Source organism: Mobula birostris, chromosome 12, assembly GCF_030028105.1.
Source record: "Mobula birostris isolate sMobBir1 chromosome 12, sMobBir1.hap1, whole genome shotgun sequence".
Taxonomy (NCBI): domain Eukaryota; kingdom Metazoa; phylum Chordata; class Chondrichthyes; order Myliobatiformes; family Myliobatidae; genus Mobula; species Mobula birostris.
The window spans coordinates 93,829,003-93,851,280 of NC_092381.1; the positions used below are offsets into that span (position 1 = coordinate 93,829,003).

Below are 22,278 nucleotides of genomic sequence, written 5' to 3' on the forward strand. Positions count from 1 at the left end.
TTTCCTCGTGTCTGCAAAGGAATTAAAATTCAGCTAAAAAGCTGAAACCATGGTTCAAGAGCCTGACTACATGACACAACCCGACTATATTTCAAGTTTGAGTCCAATATCAAAAAAAAATTTTGAAATCTTTAGATTTGGATCAGATTTGTATTTTATACCTGTGCTGAGTTTTTCTATGCTCCTCCGAAAGAGGGAACAATGGGGTGTTGGGAGTAGAAGAGACCAGGTCAGGCACATTCCAGAAGAACACAAGCCTTCTAATTAGAATTATCAACACCAGGTGGTCTAATTTTTTTTTACCAATTTATGTCCAAATATCTACAAAATTAAAGTAATTCATAAATCTGAATCTACTATCTATAATGAGACATGCATAACATGCTTGGGCAACAAATTCTTGAAGTGACACCAACACCACTGAGTTGTTAATTTAGGCAACACAGCATGAGTAATGAAAACACCACACTGCCGTTATAGACACCAACTGCATTGCTCTACATATTAGATTTCTCAAATGCCACCTGCCCAAATACAGAGTATCCTTGAAGTTTCAGTGGGCTCTATCGATCTTGGCACCACGTTAGTCTGTTCTGCAAATGGTGCTGTCAAAGGTACAAAACACCTGTGAAGGTTGAGAAAAATCAAATAGAAGGTCTGGCATGAGAAAAATTTAAACTGCCAAGCTGAAATTCATAGCTGAATTTCCAGTCATGAAGTGACAACAAAAATGAGCCAAGTGTATAACAGTGGCAATTCAAAAATCACTTCTAAAAGGTCTGATTGTCATCTTCTACTATTTATGCAATATTAGTTTTCAAATATCTCAATTCATTGTTAACCACAGAGCAGCAAAATAATACCTGTGATTTACTTCCAGGTGTTTTACCACAATCACCTACAAACCCCTTTTCCAGAAAAGTTGGGATATTTTCCAAAATGCAATAAAAACAAAAATCTGTGATATGTTAATTCACGTGAACCTTTATTTAACCGACAAAAGTACAAAGAAAAGATTTTAGTTTTACTGACCAACTTAATTGTATTTTACAAATATACACAAATTTAGACTTTGATGGCTGCAACACATTCAACAAAAGTTGGGACAGAGTTAAAATAAGATTGAAAAGTGCACAGAAAAGTCATGCTACTGTGACAATTATAGCCACCTGGGCTCGGGAGTATTTCGGAAAACCATTGTCACTCAACACAGTCCATCGCTACATCCAGAAATGCAACTTGAAACTGTATTACACAAGGAGGAAGCCATACATCAACTCTATGCAGAAACGCCGGTGAGTTCTCTGGGCCCGAGCTCATCTCAGATGGACCGAAAGACTGTGGAACCGTGTGCTGTGGTCAGATGGGTCCACATTTCAGCTAGCTTTCAGAAAAAACAAGGCGTCGAGTTCTCCATGCCAAAGATGAAAACGACCATCCAGATTGTTATCAGCGAAAGGTGCACAAAGCCAGCATCTGTGATGGTATGGGGGTGCATCAGTGCCCACAGCATGGGTGATTGCATGTATGTGAAGGTACCATATATTAGGATTTTAGAGAGACATATGTTGCCATCAAGGCAACGTCTCTTCCCGGGACGTCCATGCTTATTTCAGCAGGACAATGCCAGACCACATTCTGCACGGGCTACAACAGCATGGCTTTGTAGACACAGAGTGCGTGTGCTTGACTGGCCTGCTGCCAGTCCAGATCTACCTCCTATTGAAAATGTATGGCGCATCATGAAGAGGAGAATCAGACAACGGAGACCACGGACTGTTGAGCAGCTGAAGTCTTATATCAAGCAAGAATGGACAAAATTTCCAATTGCAAATCTACTACAATTAGTATCCTCAGTTCCAAAATGATTAAAAAGTGTTATTAAAAGGAAGGGTGATGTAACACAATGGTAAACATGCCTCTGTCCCAACTTTTGTTGAGTGTGTTGCAGCCGTCAAATTCTAAATTTGTGTCTGTTTACAAAATACAATTAAATTGGTCAGTAAAACTAGTGAAAATCTTTTCTTCGTACTTTTGTCAGTTAAATAAAGGCACACGTGAATTAACATATCACAGGTTTTTGTTTTTATTGCATTTTGGAAAATATCCCAACTTTTCTGGAAATGGGGCTTGTATTTAAATTATAAGAACTTGGTATTAACACAAGTCACAGAGATGTTCATTCCCTACCAAGGTGTGAGGATGCTCAAATTTCTATCTCCTACTACAAGAGAAGAGACAGAAAACTCATTCAGGGGTGGGCAGAACGAACTGATCACTATAACCTTCAATCTTTCATTGCTTGATCAATTCCCAACAGAATGTACATACTAAAAACTTTTTTTAAAATTACGAAACACTACTGAAGAAATTTGTTGATCTTTTAAATTATATCAAGAAATGTATAAATAGTGTATTGCATGATTTATTATGTGTATTGCACAGGTTTAATTTTATTTTTAAACACTCATTCTAAGATGAACTCAATGCCTTTTATGCACACTTTGAGAGGGAGAATAAAACTACACCTGTGTGAATCCCTGCAGGTTCTAGCAACTCTGTGATCTGTCTCAGAATATCTTTCAAGAGGGTGAACCCTCACAAGGCATCAGACCCTGATGGTTTACCTCGGAGGGTTTTGAAAACCTGTGCCAAACCCTTGGTGGGACTGTTCATGACATCTTCAATCTCTTTTGCTGCAGTCAGAATTTCCAACATGCTTCAAAAGACTGACAACCATATCAGTGCCCAAGAAGAGTAGGGTGAGCTGGCTCAATGACTATCATCCAGTGGCACTTACATCTACTATGATGAAATGCTTTGAGAGGTTGGTCATGGCTAGAATCAACTCTTGCCTAAGCAAGGACTTTGGATGGACTGCAATTTGCCTATCGCCACAATAGGTCAATGGATGCAATCTTACTGTCTCTTCACTCGGACTTGGATACCTGTACAATAGCAATATCTACAGTATGTTAGACTGCTGTCTATGTATTACAACTCAGCATTCAACACAATCATACTCTCAGTTCTAATCAACAAGCTCCAAAACTTGGGTCATTATCCTGGGTCACTGGATCCTTGACTTCCTCACCAGGAGACCTAAGTATGAGCGGATCAGAAATAACATTTCCTCGATAATCAACACAGGTGCACCTCAAGGATGCTTGCTAATCCTACTGCTCTACTCTCTCTACACCCACGACTGTAAGGCTAGGCACAGCTCAAACACCATCTATAAATTTGTTGATGACACAACTGTTGTTGGAAGAATTTCAGATGGTGATGAGGAGCAAGGTAGATCAGCACATTGAGTGGTGTCGCAACAATAACAACCACCTTGCACTCAACATCAGTAAGACCAAAGAATTGATTGTGGACTTCAAGGGGAAGTTGAGGAAACACACACTAGTCCTCATCAAGATTATAAGCACCGGTAAGGGTTGGCAGGTTCAAATTCCTGGGTGTCAACATCTGTGAAGATCTATCCTGGGACCAACATATTGACACAATTACAAAGAAGGCATGACAGTAGCTATATATATATATTTTTTTTAAGGAGTTTGAGAAGAATTGGTGTATCACCAAAAACACTTGCAAATTTCTACAGATGTACCATGGAGAGCATTTTAACTGGTTGCATCACTGACTGGTATAGAGGAGCCGTTGCACTAGATCAGAAAAAACTGCAGAAGGTTGTAAACTATCCCAGCTCTATCACGCATTGAGGACATTTTCAAAGGTGATGCCTCAAAAAACTAGCAGCCATCATTAAGGACTCCATCATCCAGGACATGCCATCTTCTTATTGCTACCATCAAGGAGGTGGTAAAGGAGTCTGAAGATACACACACACACAATGTTTCACAAAGAGCTTCTTGCCCTCCAACATCAGATTTCCAAATAAACAATAAATCAATGAACAGGGCCTCACTATTTTTTCTCTATTTTTGCACTACTTATTTAATTTGATTTTTTATACTGTGCCTTGAAAAAGTATTCAGACACCAACCCTTCGTTCACAAATGTATTACAATGAGTGTTATTTAACAATTTTACTGAGCATTTTTATTTGTGAATCATTTGCTCCTTTTTTCACAGTAGAACCCAAAAAGAGAAAATTGTAAAGCATGAAAAACTGAAACTTCAAAAACTGAAATGTTAACAATTCAGAAGTATTCATCCACCTTTGCTCACTACCTAGTTGCACCACCTCTCAGAGCTATTACAACCAGTGGCCTTTTTGGATAAAATTCTATTAGCTTTACACAATGTGATGGACCAAGACTTGCCCATTCCTCTTTGCAAAATTTCTCAAAGTGCACCAAGTTAGCAGTGGACGACAATCTTCAGGTCTTGCCAGAGATGTTTGATCAGGTTAAGGTCAGTACTTTGGCTCAGCACTCAAGGACGTCAATTTTCTTCATTTGAAGCCATTCCATGGTTGCTTTGGTCGTGTGTTTTTGGTCGTTGTCCTGTTGAAAGACAAACTTCTTCCCCAGTTTAAGCTTTCTGGCAGAAGCTAGCATGTTTTTATCCACGATCTCACTGTGTTTAGCAGCATTCATCTCCCCATCAATCCTGACTAATTTCTAGTCCCTGCTGCTGAAAAGCATCTCCGTAGCATGATGTTACCTCCAACATACTTTACAGTAGGGTTGGTGTTACCTGACTGATGCGTAGTATTAGATTTACACCATACGTACCATTCCATTTTAGTTTCATCCAACCACGAGACCATTTTTCACATCTTTATAGTATCTTCTAAATGAAGCTTTGCAAAGTGTTTATGGGCAAGGATAGTCCTTTTTTTAAGCCAGGGCTTCTTCTTTTCCACTCTTCCATAAGTACCCTTTCTGTGCAAGGCCTTAGAGATTGTGGAGCCACGAACTTCATCTCCAGTTGCAGCCACTGACTCCTGTAACTCACTCAGAATGACTGTTGGCATCATAATAGCCTCTCTTACAAGTGTCATACTTCTCTGGTGACTAAGTTTAACAGGGTGGCCTGACCTAGACAGTATGGCTATGGTTTCATATTTTTCCACTTTATCATGATGGACTGCACTCAGCTCCGAGGTATGTTCAGTGACTTTAGGATGGTCTTGTACCCTTCCCCAGAGTTAAGCTTCTCTATTATTATTTTCCTGACTTGTCTTGAATGCTCTTTTGTCTTCATTTTGGTTTTGTCTGGTGAAAATCAACCATACTGTTAGACCTTACAGAGAAAGGAGGTATTTAGTCTTATTAACTCATTTAAAGTAAGTGTTCCTCCAATTGCACCTGAGGAAAGTTAGTAATTACAATGGGGCTGAATACTTTTACAGTCTCAAAATTTTGGTTTTTAATTTTTGGTAAACCCTTTGCAGGTTTAGGAATTTTTCTTTTGATTTGACACAATGCACAATGTTTTGTAGATTAGCTCAAAAAATCCTACTTCAATATATTTTAAATTTAGAAATTGAGACAGTAAAATTGTGAAAATAGTTGTGAGGGCTGAATAGATTTTCAAGGCACTGTATATAATTCATAGTTTTTATTATTATGCATTGCAAGGTACTGCTGCTGCAAAACAACAAATTTTGCGACATATGCCAGTGATATTAAAGCTGATTATGATTCTGTAGATTGTCACTGTGATAGTACCTTATTAAATGATAAGCTCATTAAAACTATTAAGAGAAATACAGGAACAAACTTAGCACTCGACCTTAAGTCAGTTACCATTTCATCCAAATTACAATTCACTAAGTAGCAAATTGAAAGAGTGATTTCTGACACATGACACAAAAGAAACAGTATTAAAATTTGAAAATACTGGAACTGCTCAGAGAAATCGCCCATCATGTATTATCCCCCATCTGCCCAGAATGAAGACCTTTAAATTACCAATGGAATATATATTTCACATACCAAGTATCTGATGTACCTAATGCAGATCTTATGGGACAGAACTTTAGGAATATGGAAACTGATAAACAAAAGTTAAAACAAAGTTAGTATAATTATTTTATACTTTTGTAGACTCATGATTTTACAATTAAAGCATGTTCTGATTAAAATTAGTTCTTACATAATACAGACATATATTTCCAAAATAATTCAATGATTCAGTTCAATATAAACCGCTTCATTCTATATTTGCAGAATAATCCACTAAACCTGAGAAACAGGAACTGAAAATATCCAGGAAAGATCTTGTTAGTTTTCAATGTTTCTGGGTGTTCATATGTTCACAAGGAGGGTATCTGATGAACAATTCTATATAACAATTGCAATTGCTCTATTGTAATGATGCTTTGAAATAGACCAAAGTACATCAATCACTAATTGCTGCCATACTGCCATTGACTTCCCCATACTATGGCAAATTCAATTCATTTGAATCCTATTCCTATCCCAGAGTACTCAAATGGTCCATTTCTTTCATTGTACAGGACATTCCTACTTCATTTTCTTTCAACATAAAGACTAATTCCAGCCACACCAAAGTAATGATTGAACTAGCTGAACAAAAGCATCATTGAAGAGTCAGCCTGAGCTGAGGTTCACACAGCCAAACCATTTCCTGATACAGTCATTGACAAACTGGAAGCAGTGACTCTATGACCACAACACATACAAATTCAGTAACTACTTCAACCTAACCAGACACCCAGCACTTCTGAATTCATTACGATAAAGCTTTTTCATTAATTTTAACTCCATGTGCAATGAATGCTATCCTTTAACAAACTTTTGACCAGGATTCAGCAGACTTCAAATTAAAAATCCCAACTAATGCAGAAAAAAATATTTCACCTCAGGAATACTGCCTACCTCTGCCATTTTGTTTTGTACATTTAACATCACCCCTTCTCTCACTGAACCTTTCACTCCCACATCAGCTTGAGACTAAATTATTCCAATGCCCTCCTCATCAGCTTTCTGTATTACCTTATCCAATCTACATAATTTTTGTCCATTAGTCTAATATTAATTTATCCTCCAAAATCCATTTACAAAAATGTAATTTTACTGTTCAAATTCCTCCACAAGGCCACATCCCACAAGTCAGTAATCACTTAGTCTTCAAGCACACTGTCCCAAAAACAATTCGTTTTATAGCTATGGATTTTTGCTTTCACTGGAATCACTGAAAGTTTGTTTCAGCAACCTCTATTCTTCCAAATCGTTGTGCATCTGCAGCTCTATGACTGCTCAAATCCAACTTTCTTGATCAAATCACAAACAAGAGAAAATCTGCAGATGCTGGAAATAATTTTGTGTGTATTACTGTTTTTATCAAATCTTTGGTTCGATCAATTGATTCTTACCATACTTCTTTGATACAGAACCTGTTATCCTTTTATGGGCATTCAACAACAAACAACAAAAATACTCATGAGTATAGCAACAAATAGGGCATCAAATCTAATTTCCACAGAGAAACTTGCAAATCTAGAAATATTGATGCCTTATTCAGTCTGTCAGATATTCAATGTCTGCAATTTCTACTAGCTATGTAAGATACCAAGCAGGACATTGCACTTTTCACTAAATGCCTCTCGGCTATGAGGAAAACTATGAAAGACAGGCAAGCATACAGATTCACCCTTCTGACCTCATGAATTCCCATCCTTACCAAGCCCTGAAATAAGTTTCAGAAGATCATCCAGCTTACTTGGCTGCATCCTAACTTCAAGTTCTCATCAGAATTTGTAACCATTTCTATAGAAACAGAATCAATGACATACATAAATAGCATCAATAACATATGTAGTCTACCAAAGAGGGAAAAAAAGTAATATGAACTATGATTTCTAAAATATATGTTCAATCACCCCTGATTCCTAAATCCCTACATGTACTGAATATAGACATTTCACAATATTCTCTCAGCTTCCTACCATGATGCTTAAGTGTATTAAAGGGAATATGGGGCAATTTCTTGAAAAATAACACAATGATAATGCACAAAGGATAAAATTAAAATGTGATTTCTGGGACAGTCGAATGAGCATAACCTCAAGATTAAGCACTTCACCATACATTCTGATGAAGCTACTCTCCGGACCAAAGTTCAAAATGCTTCATTAAGTAACATATACTGTACTGAACAAGTTTTCTTCACTCTCAACACTCCGCTTGCAATCATTGTGCCCATAAACACTTTTGGATAATCTGCCTTTGTGGCAGATGACAATACTTCTAATAAATCTCTTTTTAAAAAAAAATCTTTTTATAATTTCACAGGTCATGCAAGCAACACCCAGATTTTCACATCATTTCCAGTATTTTATGCTAATCTTTCAATTTCAATTTTCACCTTTTACTTCATCCCATTCACTATAGTTCCAGCCACTACATTCAAGCCTTTGTTATAACAATCTTCCAATAATAACATTTGAGCAAAACCAGTGCTAAATGACGTTTCCTGGGGGCTATCTGCATTCTTGTTGGAGGGGAAAAAATAATAATATTCACTCCCTACCAGTGCCAAACATCCTCAGGCAAACCTGAGTGATTCATGAAAACAGCATTTCAATTCAGATTAGGTCCATAATCCAGTTTTTAAAGAGTATTTAATATTTACACTTTAAACAGCAAAGTAGAATGCTACTAGTTGATCGATATGATGAATATAACGAATAGCTGAATCATACAGGTCCTGCAAAATATCAAGGCAGTCCTTCATTCATAAAGGTGATTATCCCTTGCAGGCTCACATCAGTACTGAAAACGCCCAAAAATTTCAGACTCTAATATTTTGACTGGGATTAAAAGTTACTGATGGTTACAATTCTATGGCTGATTTAGGAAATCAATATTTCAAGCAAGTTGAGGCACTTCAGAGCATTAGTATGGCATGCCTGGTTAACTATTCCTTGCCGTTGAAGACATTAATCTTGGTTAAATACAGCACACCTAAACAAAAAGCAATTCATGGATAGTGAAGCAAAAGATAAGCTTGACCTTAAACACTTCTACTTGCACCTAACACTGCCCACAAACTGAAATGCTTGAAATATAGCATACTATATACAACTTCAGAAGGTGACACCACTGAAATGTGTTACAATGCTGATTTAAACTTAGCAAATTCAATTGAGGAATAATTTCATTTATTCCACACAAATAGGATAGCACAGCTATCAAGCAACACACATAAAAGTTGCTGGTGAACGCAGCAGGCCGGGCAGCATCTCTAGGAAGAGGTGCAGTCGACGTTTCAGGCCGAGACCCTTCATCAGGACGAAGGGTCTCGGCCTGAAACGTCGACTGCACCTCTTCCTAGAGATGCTGCCCGGCCTGCTGCGTTCACCAGCAACTTTTATGTGTGTTGCTTGAATTTCCAGCATCTGCAGAATTCCTGTTGTTTGTGTTTTTAGTACAAACTATTCTGTTTTAGTCTGTTCCCTTAACAACAGACCAGCTAGTAAGGGGGCACCTGCCTGGATTAGAATTGGACTGCACTTATAAGTGCAAACTAACAATAAGTCACATGCAAGACTCTTAAGAGTTAACACAAAATAACTATGATGTAAATAAATCCCAAAGAGGTTCTGTTGCTCACTGAAGTTACTACTCTGATAGCATCTAGCAAACCAGCATGAGTCTGTGCAAAATAATATGGATGTTTCACAGTGCCGCCTTAAGCAGAGTTAATAATAAGTCTGCATTTATCCAGCAAGCACTCCTTTGTGCCTATTAGAGACAAGCAGATGAGGATGGTTACTTCAGTTCCCCTCTGTTTCTCAGTGGCTACCCAGAAGGGGGAAAAAAATCAATAACAAAGAATTCAAAAAAGGCAGTTTTAGTCTTTTGTTCCTGGACTAGCCAACTAAGGAACGTACAACATGTTGAAAAAGTGTCAAACTTAGTCAGCTGGGATTGAGTCAGCATGACTTCAAATTTACTATTCTGCCAGAAGATGAAATCACACTGCATTCATTAGTGTTACTCAGATGAATTTCAACAGGACAGCTAACTCCAGCCCTACCCATGTCTAATTCACCCTCCCCCATTCTTTTCCTGAAGGGAGTGGTTCCTCATAGGACAGTGGTGTGATAGAACCCTGGCACTCTACACAAACTTTATTCCCAAACTGCCTTACTCCCTTGGTTTGTGCTAGAACACATTGTACATCAGCAAGATATTCAACTACAAAAACCACAAAGTTATACTTTGTTGAATGCCTTGATAAAAAGCGGAATTTGTCTGTAGCCAACCATTTTAATTCCAATCCCCATTTCCATTCCGACATATCAGCCCATGGCCTCTTCTACTGCCATGATGAGTTGGAGAAGTAACACCTCATATTCCGTCTGGGTAGCCTCCAACCAGATGGTATAATCATCAATTTCTCCAACTTACAGCAAGTTTTTCCCCCTCAACCCTTCCCTCTTCATTTCCCCACTCTGGCACCCCTCTTACCCCTCTTCCTCACCTCCAATTGCCATTCCTCCTTCCCTTTCTTCCATTATCCACTCTCCTATCAGATTCCTTCTTCTCCAGCACTTTCCTTTTCTATTTATTACCTCCCAGCTTCTCACTTCATACCCTCTCCCCCACCCACCTGGCTTAACCAATCGCCTAGCTTGTCCTCCTTCCCCTCACCCTCCTCCTTATTCTCACTTCTTCCCCTTTCCTTTCCAGTCCTGATGAGGAGTCTTGGCCCAAAACATCAACTATTTATTCATTTTATTAAATGCTGCCTGACCTGTTGAGTTCTGCCAGCATTTTGTGTGTGCTTCACTTGGTACATTTACCGATTCACATGTACAGCAGATCTCTCTATGCAATGCAAAACTGTTTTTCTAACAAAGTTTCTTCTCCCTCATCCACTGTCATTATAGTTAATTGGTGTCCACATTTCTACTAAATACACAAATTCAGCTTCTTAATGACACATTTAATAAAACCACTGGGAAGCCCCTCAAAACTCCAGGCCATAAAATGACAACTGATCAATGCCATTTCTTTTTCTCTCCACAAGTCTTAATTTAAGGCTATAAGTTCCGACTACTCATCAGAAAATAATTCCTATTTGTTGAATGTCCTACTTGCACAATGTTCCTGCACGGACAAATCCGAAGCTAAATAATTCTCCAGTTCCAAGATTCTTCCTTCATAATTCACCTTACATTCTGGCACCCGATTCCCTTTTCCATTACCTTCACTAACATGAACACTTTTCATACTCTTTATACCTTAAATATAAAGATGAACAAAATAATTTTAACACAAAACTGTAACTGGTGCGTCATGAAGCAAACATCTTTTTCATTGACAAAATGGAATACTTCATCCAACATACAACATACAATTGCTGAAACAGAAACAATGAGCACAATTTGAACATAAGATCAAACATCAATGGAGTTGAGCAACTGCTCATTTTTAATCAGGTTCATTTGTTACATTCCAAAAGTATTAATTGTCAGATTGGAAAAATGAAATACAAAGTCCTTTTACTCATACACTTGACTGCAGACAAAGTTGAAATAACCATGATTAAAATTAATATTTTGTTTATACACACTGCTGTTTCTTGTAATCAAAAATTGTTTATTAGTTTTGTAAAAAGAACACTAAATAAAAGAACAATTTTAATCTACAAAACAAGTTAACCAAAGGTATCTTGTCACTAATTACAGCAGAAAAACAATATCACAGTTTGTAGCCTTGTAGCTTATAAAACTTTACCCACATAATATTGCTGCTAATACGTTCAGATGTGCCAATTTGACTAGAAGTATGCTCCAAGTGAGAAAGGCACTCTCTCAAGCAGCACTCAGACATCCTAACGTTCAGAATACACTTCGCAAAACATAAAAAAAAAGTGAATTCAATAGAATATTATAAAGTTAGCTCGTTCATTTCCTGTTCTTGCTTCCCATTGCTTCGCATCCCTTTCATGTGGTCGTCTCCCCCCTCCTGTTTCGCGGTATTTTCCGAACTCATTCCTCAATCACAGTGACCGTCTCTCAGTTTGAGTCTTGCCAGCTCGCTCGTCTGTGAAAGGCGCCCATCAGCGTCCGGTTCCCACCATCACTCACGAGTTATCAGGCATAAAGTCAACGGCCTACGTCCCTCTCCACAGTCCCGCCTGATCAATGGCCCTCGTTCTTCACCCAAAATACTGACCTTTCCCTATAATCTCCAGCAACTTGTACGACCAACCCTATCCAATACCTAGTGCCTCCAGTACTTAGCTGTAACCCCTACCCCGACCTTTGTCCCCGCCACTCCCATCCATCGTCCTGCCAAGAACCTTCACCCCATCCACTGTCCACTGCCCCCCTACTCACTCCTCAGGCACTGCTCCCCCTCTTACCGTACACCCTGATCCATCCCTGCTGCTGACATACAGACTCCAGTAAAATCCGTTCCACCGGGTCCAGCGCGGACTCCTCCACCCCGGCAGCCGGCAGCAGGTCCAGCCTCCCGGCTCCATCCTGCGCTTCCATGCCGGCTGCAATCCTGCCGGCGCCGGCTCGTCCGAACAGAAAGCCCAGCTCCGGGCCACTTCCACACCAGTGCCCGGGGCCTCGGCAGACGCTCCCAGCTTCCGCTTCTATCAAGCAAGGCAAAGCAGCAGGGAAAAGAGAGCAAACGGGAAACAAATCAATCGGATCGACCCAGGATCAGGACATGAACTGCTGCCGATACCGGCGCCAGAACTACTGCACACAGTGAGCCATGGCAACAGGCTCCGCAATCGCCCCCAGAGCCATCGCACAAAGCAACAGCCCTACAATCATATCCAGAGCCATCGACCCCGTCCCCAAGCAGGGATGCCACGGTCACGCCCAGAGTTCGGAGACCCCAGCCACATTTCCCAACATTGTACTTGGGCTTAACAGATCCACACAACTCTTCACTTGGCCCTTCCTTCACCCTTCCAACGCAATCCCATCCCTCAATCGGTCCCTTTTCCTGTCTTCCTCAATCTTCCTTCCTCCCTTCAAATATTTTCCTCCTCAGCTTCCTTCCCGTCATTAACCACCTTCTCACAGCTCCAGCCCCTTCATCACTCAACCCTACTCCCTTTGCTGCTGATCCCTCAAATTCAGTTTCCTCCTTCATCAGCCACCTTTCCATCACCACCTCTTATCTCCCTCCATCTATTCTCTCCTCTTCTTATATCATCTCCCATGCTCTCACCCACCAGATCTCACCACACACTACTGCTACAGCTACTCCTTCCTCTAAAGGTCAGATTGTGCCTCAATCACCTCTCCAGGACAACTTCCCAATTATTGATTTTTCTCCTAAAACTCCAGCACCAGTGTTATATATTAACCTAATTTAGATTTTTGCGCAGAAAATCTTCAACCAATTGCAACAAATGGAAGTCTCATCAAAGGCAAGAAACCATAACTCTGGTAATTCTCTAATAATCTATTGAGTAAATGTTCCCATCCCTAACAGCAGGGTCATTTGGTGGGAGAGTAGGCCACTTTGTTCATATCACTGTTAAGTTTCCCACATTTTGCTGGAGCCAGACCCATCTAGGAAAATATTCCCAACATATTTCTGATTTCTTCCTTACACATGATGGAACAATTTCCAGAAATGAATGGCCTGCTGCAGGATAAACCTCCTTTGAGCAGTGCTTATAGCCACATGATTTATATAGATGGCTAGATTAAACTATTGGCCAAAGGTGGCGTATAAAGCATTGATGATATAGAACTATGCTGTTGAATTATAATGAGAAATTGGTAAACTTACTCTTGAAAGTGGCTACTTACTGGCTTCATTTGTTTTATTATCTGAGGGGGTGAATGGAATTAAACATTGAATGCAATTATTATGGAACAAGTGCCTGCCCAACTTTGTGATAGAGGACAGATCATCAATGAATAACAGAAGATAGTCCAAACTAGGATACAAAACTGATATAAACCTTGAGGTTGAAGTGACCAGTTTCCTACAGCAATAACCATTTACCTTTGCAAGAGCAATCCTTTGTTGATGGAGATTTCTTCAAATTGCCATTGATCCGAAACATACCAGCCTCAATCAAATGCTGGCTTGACATGAAAAGCACTCAGTCTCACCTCACTTGACCATGTTTGGAATGAGCTGTAATAATGCCTGAAGATGAGTGATTCTGGTGAAGCCCAAGGTGAGTCATTTTTTGGGTCAATAACATCCATTTATTTGTGGCATTTATCATCAGTTTTCTGTCAACTGTGAGTACCAGGAGCACGTGGTAAATAGTCAAAATGGGTTTGTTCTACTTGTTGAAGATGGGATATATATAATATAAGCTATTTTTCACACTTTCAAGTTGATACCCATGCTTTCCATTGCCAAGACCTCTCAACTAAAGATGTAGTCAGCTTTGGAGCATCAACTGTTTCCTTCTGTGGTCCAGGGTAAATTGAACTGCCAATGACTGTGGTGGTGGGGAACTCCAAGTGGAGGCTTAGATGGATTATCTCATTGTTAACGCTTCATCTTTCGTCCTCATGTGCTGGCCTTTACCATCAGTGGGGAGGGAGTTGTCCTGTGAAGCAATTCAGCCTTTGATTGTTTAATATTCCAGCACAATTCACAGACGTAGCAAAAACTGTAGTCCATCAGGGGTTCATTACTTCCTCCCACCCAGTCCATCTTTGTGGTGCATCACCAAAGGAAGGCTAACTGTAATATCAAAAATGCCTGCCCCAGTCATTCCCTTGTCTCTCTTCCACCTTCTTAAAGATGCATGAGCTTAAAACTCAGATGACCAGACTCACAAACAATTTCCCCCATTGTTATCAGACTTCCAAACCAATTACCTCTTTCAAATTTCCTCCCCTAACCCTTACCTTCACCTCTTTCTTTTTGTCACTTTAGCATTTTTTCTGAACTACTTTAGTTTGCACCATGATACTTCGTGCCATTTTGTTGTTTTGGCCCCATTGCTAAATTTATTGTTGTATTTATTATTACACTGTTTACAATGTGAGTCACACAAACAAGGAATTTCATTACACCCTGGTACGTTTGACAATAAACTCATCTGAACCTGACCTCATATTTCCTCCCTCCCGCAACCTCGCTACATCTTGAAACCAAATTGTTTTCTTCATTTCCAAGTTCTTTAAACTGAAACCTTAACTCTATTTTTCCTTCCACCAAAACGCTGCTTAAATATTTCCAGCATTTTCTGTTTTTATTTTGGAATTCCAGCACCAGCAGTTTTTAAAATTTTCAGTTAATAATTGAGTTGAATTGGTATATTGTTGCCGGTTACAGCCTACGTCATCTTAAATAAGGATGCACAATATGCATAATGAATAAGTTGATGGGTGTGTGTTGTGCCTGTTTGAATTACCCTTTACGGAACCTTCACTCACTCCCAGACCACAGAACCCACAACCACACCCAGTCCAGATAAAGAACCAACCCAAAATGTCTACTGTCCACTACCCTCCATATTTGCTGTCTGACTTTCTGAGTTTTGCTTGTGCTGTGTGTGCTGATTCAGATTCTAGCATCTGCACTCTCTCGGGACACCATCACCACCAGAATCATTGTACCAAAGCAAACCTCCTACAATCAGATTGCACCTTGCACATACCACAATGCGATACTTAATGTTCTGGATTTATTGGTACTTTTCAGGCCAGTGGTGTTTTTGGGTGGAGGTTAGTGCAGCCCTTAATTTGCGTGTCTCCAAGATTTCATTACTGCTCAAAAAAAGATACACAAACTTCCTCATCTCAAATAACTTAACTCAATTGATGCCTATAATTATATGAATAGTTCCCTGTCCCATCATCATGGTGGGTAACTGAATCCACCACCCTCCCCTTCTGTCTCACCTACAACCCACCAGTCTTTCTCCTCAATAAACTGGAGTCCCTCCTGCATTGTTGTTTATCGTCAGTTTACTCTGTCCCAATAAAAAGTGCTCAAGTGTTCTAAGAAAGGGTCTTTGAGTTGAAAACTTAACTCTGTTTTTCTTTCCACTGATTCTTCCTGACCTGCTGAGTGTCTCCAACATAATCTACAATTTTGTATTTTATTTGAGATTTCCACCACCTGCATCTTTTTGATTTTCATTTGCCCAACAACAATGAGCTTCCAACAGTATCTATGTGCAAACTGATCATGGTTTCTTCAATTGTCAATCAATGTGCAGTAAATTCCAAGGAATGTACCTCTTCAATCTTTGATTCCAGCTTACAGATGGTATCCCAGTAAGATTACGCTATTCCTTTACCCACCTGAAAACAATCCTTCCCCACACACATAGTCTCATTTAGGTTTCCATGTTTCCTGGCGAGTCACTTCGGACCATTGAGCCCTGTTACATTCACACATTCCCATCAACAACTGCAGCACGTCAACACATGAGGAACAATTTTCTTTGGCCAACTAACATACCAACTTGAATGTCTATGGGTGGAAACAGGAGCACCCAAGAAAACCCCGTGTGGTCACAGGGAGAATGCACAAATTTCTCACAGACAGCACCGGAGATCAGTATTGAGCCTGGATCACTGGAGACATGAGGCAGCAGCTCTCCTAACTGTTCTGCCCATTATGACTACAACCTACAATCAACGGCAGTGTATTTATACGGCAAAAACACTGGCACCCTTAAGCCAATGAAAGTCAACAGCCTCTGCATCTGCTTCTCTGCAAAGCTTTCCGCTTCTTTCTGGACAACAGACCCAACCAATATCCCTACACCACCACTCTCCTCCATCTGATAGAACTAGCCCTCACCTTCAGCTCTTGCACTGACTTCAAACCAAAGGCGTAGCCATGGGTGCTCACATGGGTCCGAGATATGCCTGCCTTTTCATCAGCTATGTGGAACAGTCCGTGTTCCAAACCTACGCTGGTATCACTCCCCAACTTTTGCTATGCTGCATCGATGACTGCATTGGTGCTACTTCCTGCACCCGTGCTGAGCTCATCGATTTAATCAAATTTGCCTCCAACTTCCACCCTGCCCTCAAATCTACTTGGTCCATTTCCAACACCTCTCTCCCCTTTCTCATTCTCTCTTTCTGCATCTCTGGAGACAGGATATCTACTGACATTGTTTCTAAAACCACAGACTCTCACAGATATCTGGACTATACCTCTTCCCACCCTGTTACTTATAAAGTGCCTTCTCCTTCTCTCAGTTTCTCTGTCTCCACCGCATTTATTCTCAGGATGAGGCTTTTCATTCCAGACAACTGAGATGTCCTCCTTCTTCATAGAAAGGGGATTTCCTTTCTCCACCATCAATGTTGCCCTCACCTACATCTCTTCTATTTCATGCACATCTGCCCTCATTCCACCACACCAGGGATAGGGTTCCTCTTGTCCTCACCTACCACCCTAGTAGCCTCCGCATCCAACACATAATTCTCCATAACTTCCACCATTTCCAACAGGATTCCTGCACCAAGCACATCTTTCCCTCGCCCCACCTTTCCACTTTCCGCAGGAATCACTCCTTGCACAACTCTTTTCCACTCGTCCCTCTGCACTGATCTCCCTTCTGGTACTTACCCTTGCAAGTCAAACAAGTGCCACACCTGCCCTGACACCTCCTCCTTGGCTACCAAACAGTCCTTCCAGATGAGGCAACACTTCTCCTGTGAACTTGTTGGGTCATCTTCTGTATCCAGTGCTCCTGGTGTGGCCTCCTGTATATTAGTGAGACCTGGCGTAGATTGGGAGACTGCTTCACAGAGCACCTCCACTACAAAAAGCGAGGTTTCCCGGTGCCTTAACATTCCCATTCTGACATGTCAATCCATGCCCTCCTCTGCTGCCACAATGAGGCCACACATGTTGCAGGAATCACACCTTATACTCCGTCTAGGTGGCCTCCAACCTGACGGCATGAACAGCAATTTTTCGAACTTCCAGTTGAAGTTGAGATGCAACGGGACTTGGGAGTCCTCGTACAGGATACCCTTAAGGTTAACCTCCAGGTTGAGTCGATGGTGAAGAAGGCGAATGCAATGTTGGCGTTCATTTCTAGAAGAATAGAGTATAGGAGCAGGGATGTGATGTTGAAGCTCTATAAGGCGCTGGTGAGACCTCACTTGGAGTACTGTGGACAGTTTTGGTCTCCTTATTTAAGAAAGGATGTGCTGAGTTGGAGAGGGTACGGAGAAGATTCACTGGAATGATTCCGGGAATGAGAGGATTAACATATGAGGAACGTTTGTCCACTCTTGGACTGTATTCCTTGAGGTTTAGAAGAATGAGGGGAGACCTCATAGAAACATTCAAATGTTGAAAAGCATGGACAGAGTGGATGTGGCAAAGTTGTTTCCCATGATGGGGGAGTCTAGTACGAGAGGACATGACTTAAGGATTGAAGGGCGCCCATTCAGAACAGAAATGCAAAGAAATTTTTTTAGTCAGAGGGTGGTGAATCTATGGAATTTGTTGCCATGGGCAGCAGTGGAGGCCAAGTCATTGGGTGTATTTAAGGCAGAGATTGATAGGTATCTGAGTAGCCAGGGCATCAAAGGTTATGGTGAGAAGGCAGGGGAGTGGGACTAAATGGGAGAATGGATCAGCTCGTGATAAAATGGCGGAGCAGACTTGACGGGCCGAATGGCCGACTTCTGCTCCTTTGTCTTGCAACCCCCCCCCCCCACCATTCCCCATTCCTGTTTTCCTCTCTTACCTTATCTTCTTACCTGCCTATCACCTCCCTCTGGTGCTCCTCCCCCTGCCCTTTCTTCCACAATTTTCTGTCCTTTCCTATTAGACTCCCCCTTCTCCAGCCCTTATCTCTTTCACCAATCAACTTCCCAGCTCTTTAGTTCACCCGTCCCCTCTCCCAGTTTCACCTATCACCTGCCACCTTGCACTACTTCCTTCCCTCCCTCCCATCTTTCTCTGACTTTTCCCCTTCCTTTTCAGTGATGATGAAGGGTCTCAGCCCAAAATGTTGACTGTATTCTTTTCCATAGATGCTGCCTGGCCTACTGAGTTCCTTCAGCATTTTGTGTGTGTTGCTTGTATATCCTCACTCCTCACTGGAATAGTACCACCTACCATCCGAAGCTGAGGAGCAAGCAAACAGAACAATGCCAGCTACCCTATACATGACACATTACTGCTGCAACTGTGTGTAAGCAGGTGTGCCAGGAAGGACACAGATCTTGATAGTGGGACCAGAATGGACAGGAAGCCAACTGGGCAATTTCCTGTAGGGACACCACCCAGAAGATCCTGAATTGCCTCTGTAGCCAACTTGGCTGGTCAGTAACCCACCTGGTCGAGAAAGGCTCGGCTGCACTCCTGAGATTTACATCTCAGGCACTTGTTGGTTTGCGCATTGTCCAAAGATGGGCCATACGCCGCTTGAGGATCTTGTGAAGGACAACCCTCAAGCTTTGCATTGTGACCATTCAAGCCCAAGCGAGACATCTGGTAAACGCCAGAAAATGGTCAACATAAGAGTCGGTGGATGGTCTTCAAGAAAAAATCTTGAACGCAACAGCAGATATGGACAACTGAGTCCACTACCTGGTCTTAATCTTTATTCACTTTCTGTATGCTTTCTTTATGATGCCACTATATTGTTCTATCATATCATGGCTCACCTTTCAGTGGCCAGGGCTGATTGCTAGTCCCAGTCCATCTCTTGTCCATCCATTACTTTGGTGGATGGAGGCAAGAAGAAGATTTAGAGTCATCATTCTAAGCACAGCTATCTAATCACAGTTGGTTTTTGACTCACAGTTGAGTAACTTCATTTCCTCCAGGACAAGTAAATAAAGCACGAAAAGGAAATTTTAAAACTAGATTTAATGCCTTTACAATGTTTCTTCTGGGCTGTGATGCAACCATGTTTACGGTAAACTTTAGAACAATCCTCTGCCATCAGATTTCTGAAAATCCACGAACAATACCTTGAATTCTTTTATTACCATAAGTCGATAAGACCAAAGACTTTTTTATTTTTGTAACTTATGGTAATTTTTTTGTCTTGCCACTATTAGAACATCTACACAGAGCGCTGTCACAAAAAAGCAGGATCCATTATCAAGGACCCTCAACATCCTGGCCATGCTCTCTTCTTGCTGCTACCATCAGGTAAAAGGTATAGGAGCCTAAAGACCCATATCACCAAATTCAGGAACAATTATTACCCCTCAACCATCAGGCTCTTGAACCAGAGGGGATAACTTCACTCAACTTCACTCGCCCCATCACTGAACTGTTCCCACAGCCTATGAACTCACTTTCAAGGACTCTTTATCTCATGTTCTCAATACTTATTGTTTATTTATTATTGTTATCTTTTTTTCTCTTTCTTTTTGTATTTGCACAGTTTGTTATCTTTTGCACATTAGTTATTTGTCTGTCCTGTTGGGTCCAGTCTTTCATTGATTCTGTTTTGTTTCTCGTATTTACTGTGATTTCCTGCAAGAAAATGAAGCTCAGGATTGTATATAGTGACATATATGTACTTTGATAATAAATTTACTTCAAAACTTAGAAATTTGAACTGCTGCTGCAAAACAACAAATTTCATGTGATATGTCAGTGATAATAAACTGATTCTGTCAGAGTCTATCGGAGGGGCAGAGCAAAGCCATGATGGCGCTAAACAGCAACTCCTTTACTTGGATCTTCGGAAACAGCTCTGTTTCTATCTTTGATATCTCTTTTTTTTCTTTTCAAGGTTCTTTTGAAGACCCTGACCTGGAGTTACACTTCAGGTAAACCCAGACCTGGAGTTAAAGTTCTTCGCCAGAATGTGACCCACTGTCAGGGCCTCATTGTGGGTATATCACGTGAGCATGACTGGAGAGAGTTCTGAGCTTGCACAGAAATGTTAGAATGATCTAGAACATGGCTTGGTAAAATGTGGTTTGTTCTTGTTGCTGTAAATAAAAGTTCTAATTCTTCCAGAATATGATTCTTTATTGTTAACCCACAGTATGTATAAATATAATAAGAACACAACCTGGTATCAGAAGTCGGTCTGGAAGAATAATACGTTCACTAACACGGGAGAAGCGAAGATAATTGAAGAAAAAATAGTTTGAACTGTTTTGGTGTTTGCTAACAGTTTTACAGATGGAAGGTTTGCAACCTCCACCGACGCTTCAGCTGACTGGGAACGTAACTGAGAACTGGAGAAAATTCAAGCAGCATTTTGAAATATATTTATCGGCGATCGGAGCAGATAAAAAACGGGAAAAAAACGAAAGCTGCGCTTCTACTCCACGTAATAGGTGATGACGCAATTGAGGTATACAGGTTTCCCCCGCCATCTGAAGGTAGAGCGTTCCTATGAAACGGTTCGTAAGCCAAAATGTCGTAAAGCGAAGAAGCAATTACCATTTATTTATATGGGAAAATTTTGTGAGCGTTCGCAGACCCAAAAATAACCTACCAAATCATGCCAAATAACACATAAAACCTAAAACAACAGTAACATATAGTAAAAGCAGGAATGATATGATAACTACACAGCCTATATAAAGTAGAAATACTTTTTCACAATCATTGCTGCACTGTTCTCTGTACCGAAAATCTCATGCAAGTGCCGTCCGCGGAAAATCTCATGCAAGCGCCATCAGCAGAAAATCTCACGCAAGCGCTGTTGGCAAAAACGCGGCACAAGCACTCTCCGGTAGCCTTTAAGCTATGAAGCTGCCAAATCATACCAAATAACACGTAAAAATACACAGCCTATATAAAGTAGAAATAATGTATGTACAGTGTAGTATCGCTTACCAGAATTGGTTCAGCGCCGAGCACACTGATGATGGTGTGTTAGACTGAGTAGTTGCAGGTTGGGTGATGCAGTGGCCCCCCACCCTCCAGGCCGCCGAGCAATATATTGCCGCGAAGCATACAGGGGTGCAGCGGTAGCCAGGAGGCATACAGCACATCTTTAAGAAAAAAGCCGAAACAAGCATGCTAATTAATTAGGTGCCGCCCGGCACGTAATTGTCGGCCCAGATCAGTGCCAATTTCTGATTACGTCGTCTCTGATCTGGGCCGACAATTACGTGTCGGGCGGCACCTAATTAATTAGCACATTTATTTCGGCTTTTTTCTCAAAGATGTGCTGTGTGCCTCCCGGCTACCGCTGCATTCTCCACGAATCAGTATCTGTCCGTGGCCTGGGGGTTGGGGAGGTGGGACACTGGGGTGTCATCTCATCATCGTCTGTTTCCATTAGGGTAGGCAGGTCATCTTCTATCTCTGCCCACCTCGATGTCGAATGTCAAGGTTCGTTGTCTGCTGTGGCTGATGTAGAAGTCTTGCTTGACTGCTGAGCCTCGCGCATTTTTCCATCACACAATTCTTT

The 22,278-nt window shown here is 41.0% G+C and overlaps 1 protein-coding gene across 2 annotated transcripts in view; it reads right to left on the reverse strand.

Moving 5' to 3' along the window:
* Positions 1-12,702, reverse strand: part of rasal2 (RAS protein activator like 2) — a 406,620-nt gene extending 393,918 nt beyond the window's left edge. For both annotated transcript variants that reach the window (XM_072274307.1, XM_072274306.1), the window contains exon 1: positions 12,319-12,702. In XM_072274307.1, coding sequence (XP_072130408.1) covers positions 12,319-12,451 — 133 coding nt within the window. In that variant the 5' untranslated portion in view covers positions 12,452-12,702. The remainder of the gene's footprint in view (positions 1-12,318) is intronic.
* Positions 12,703-22,278: the final 9,576 nt, after the last annotated feature.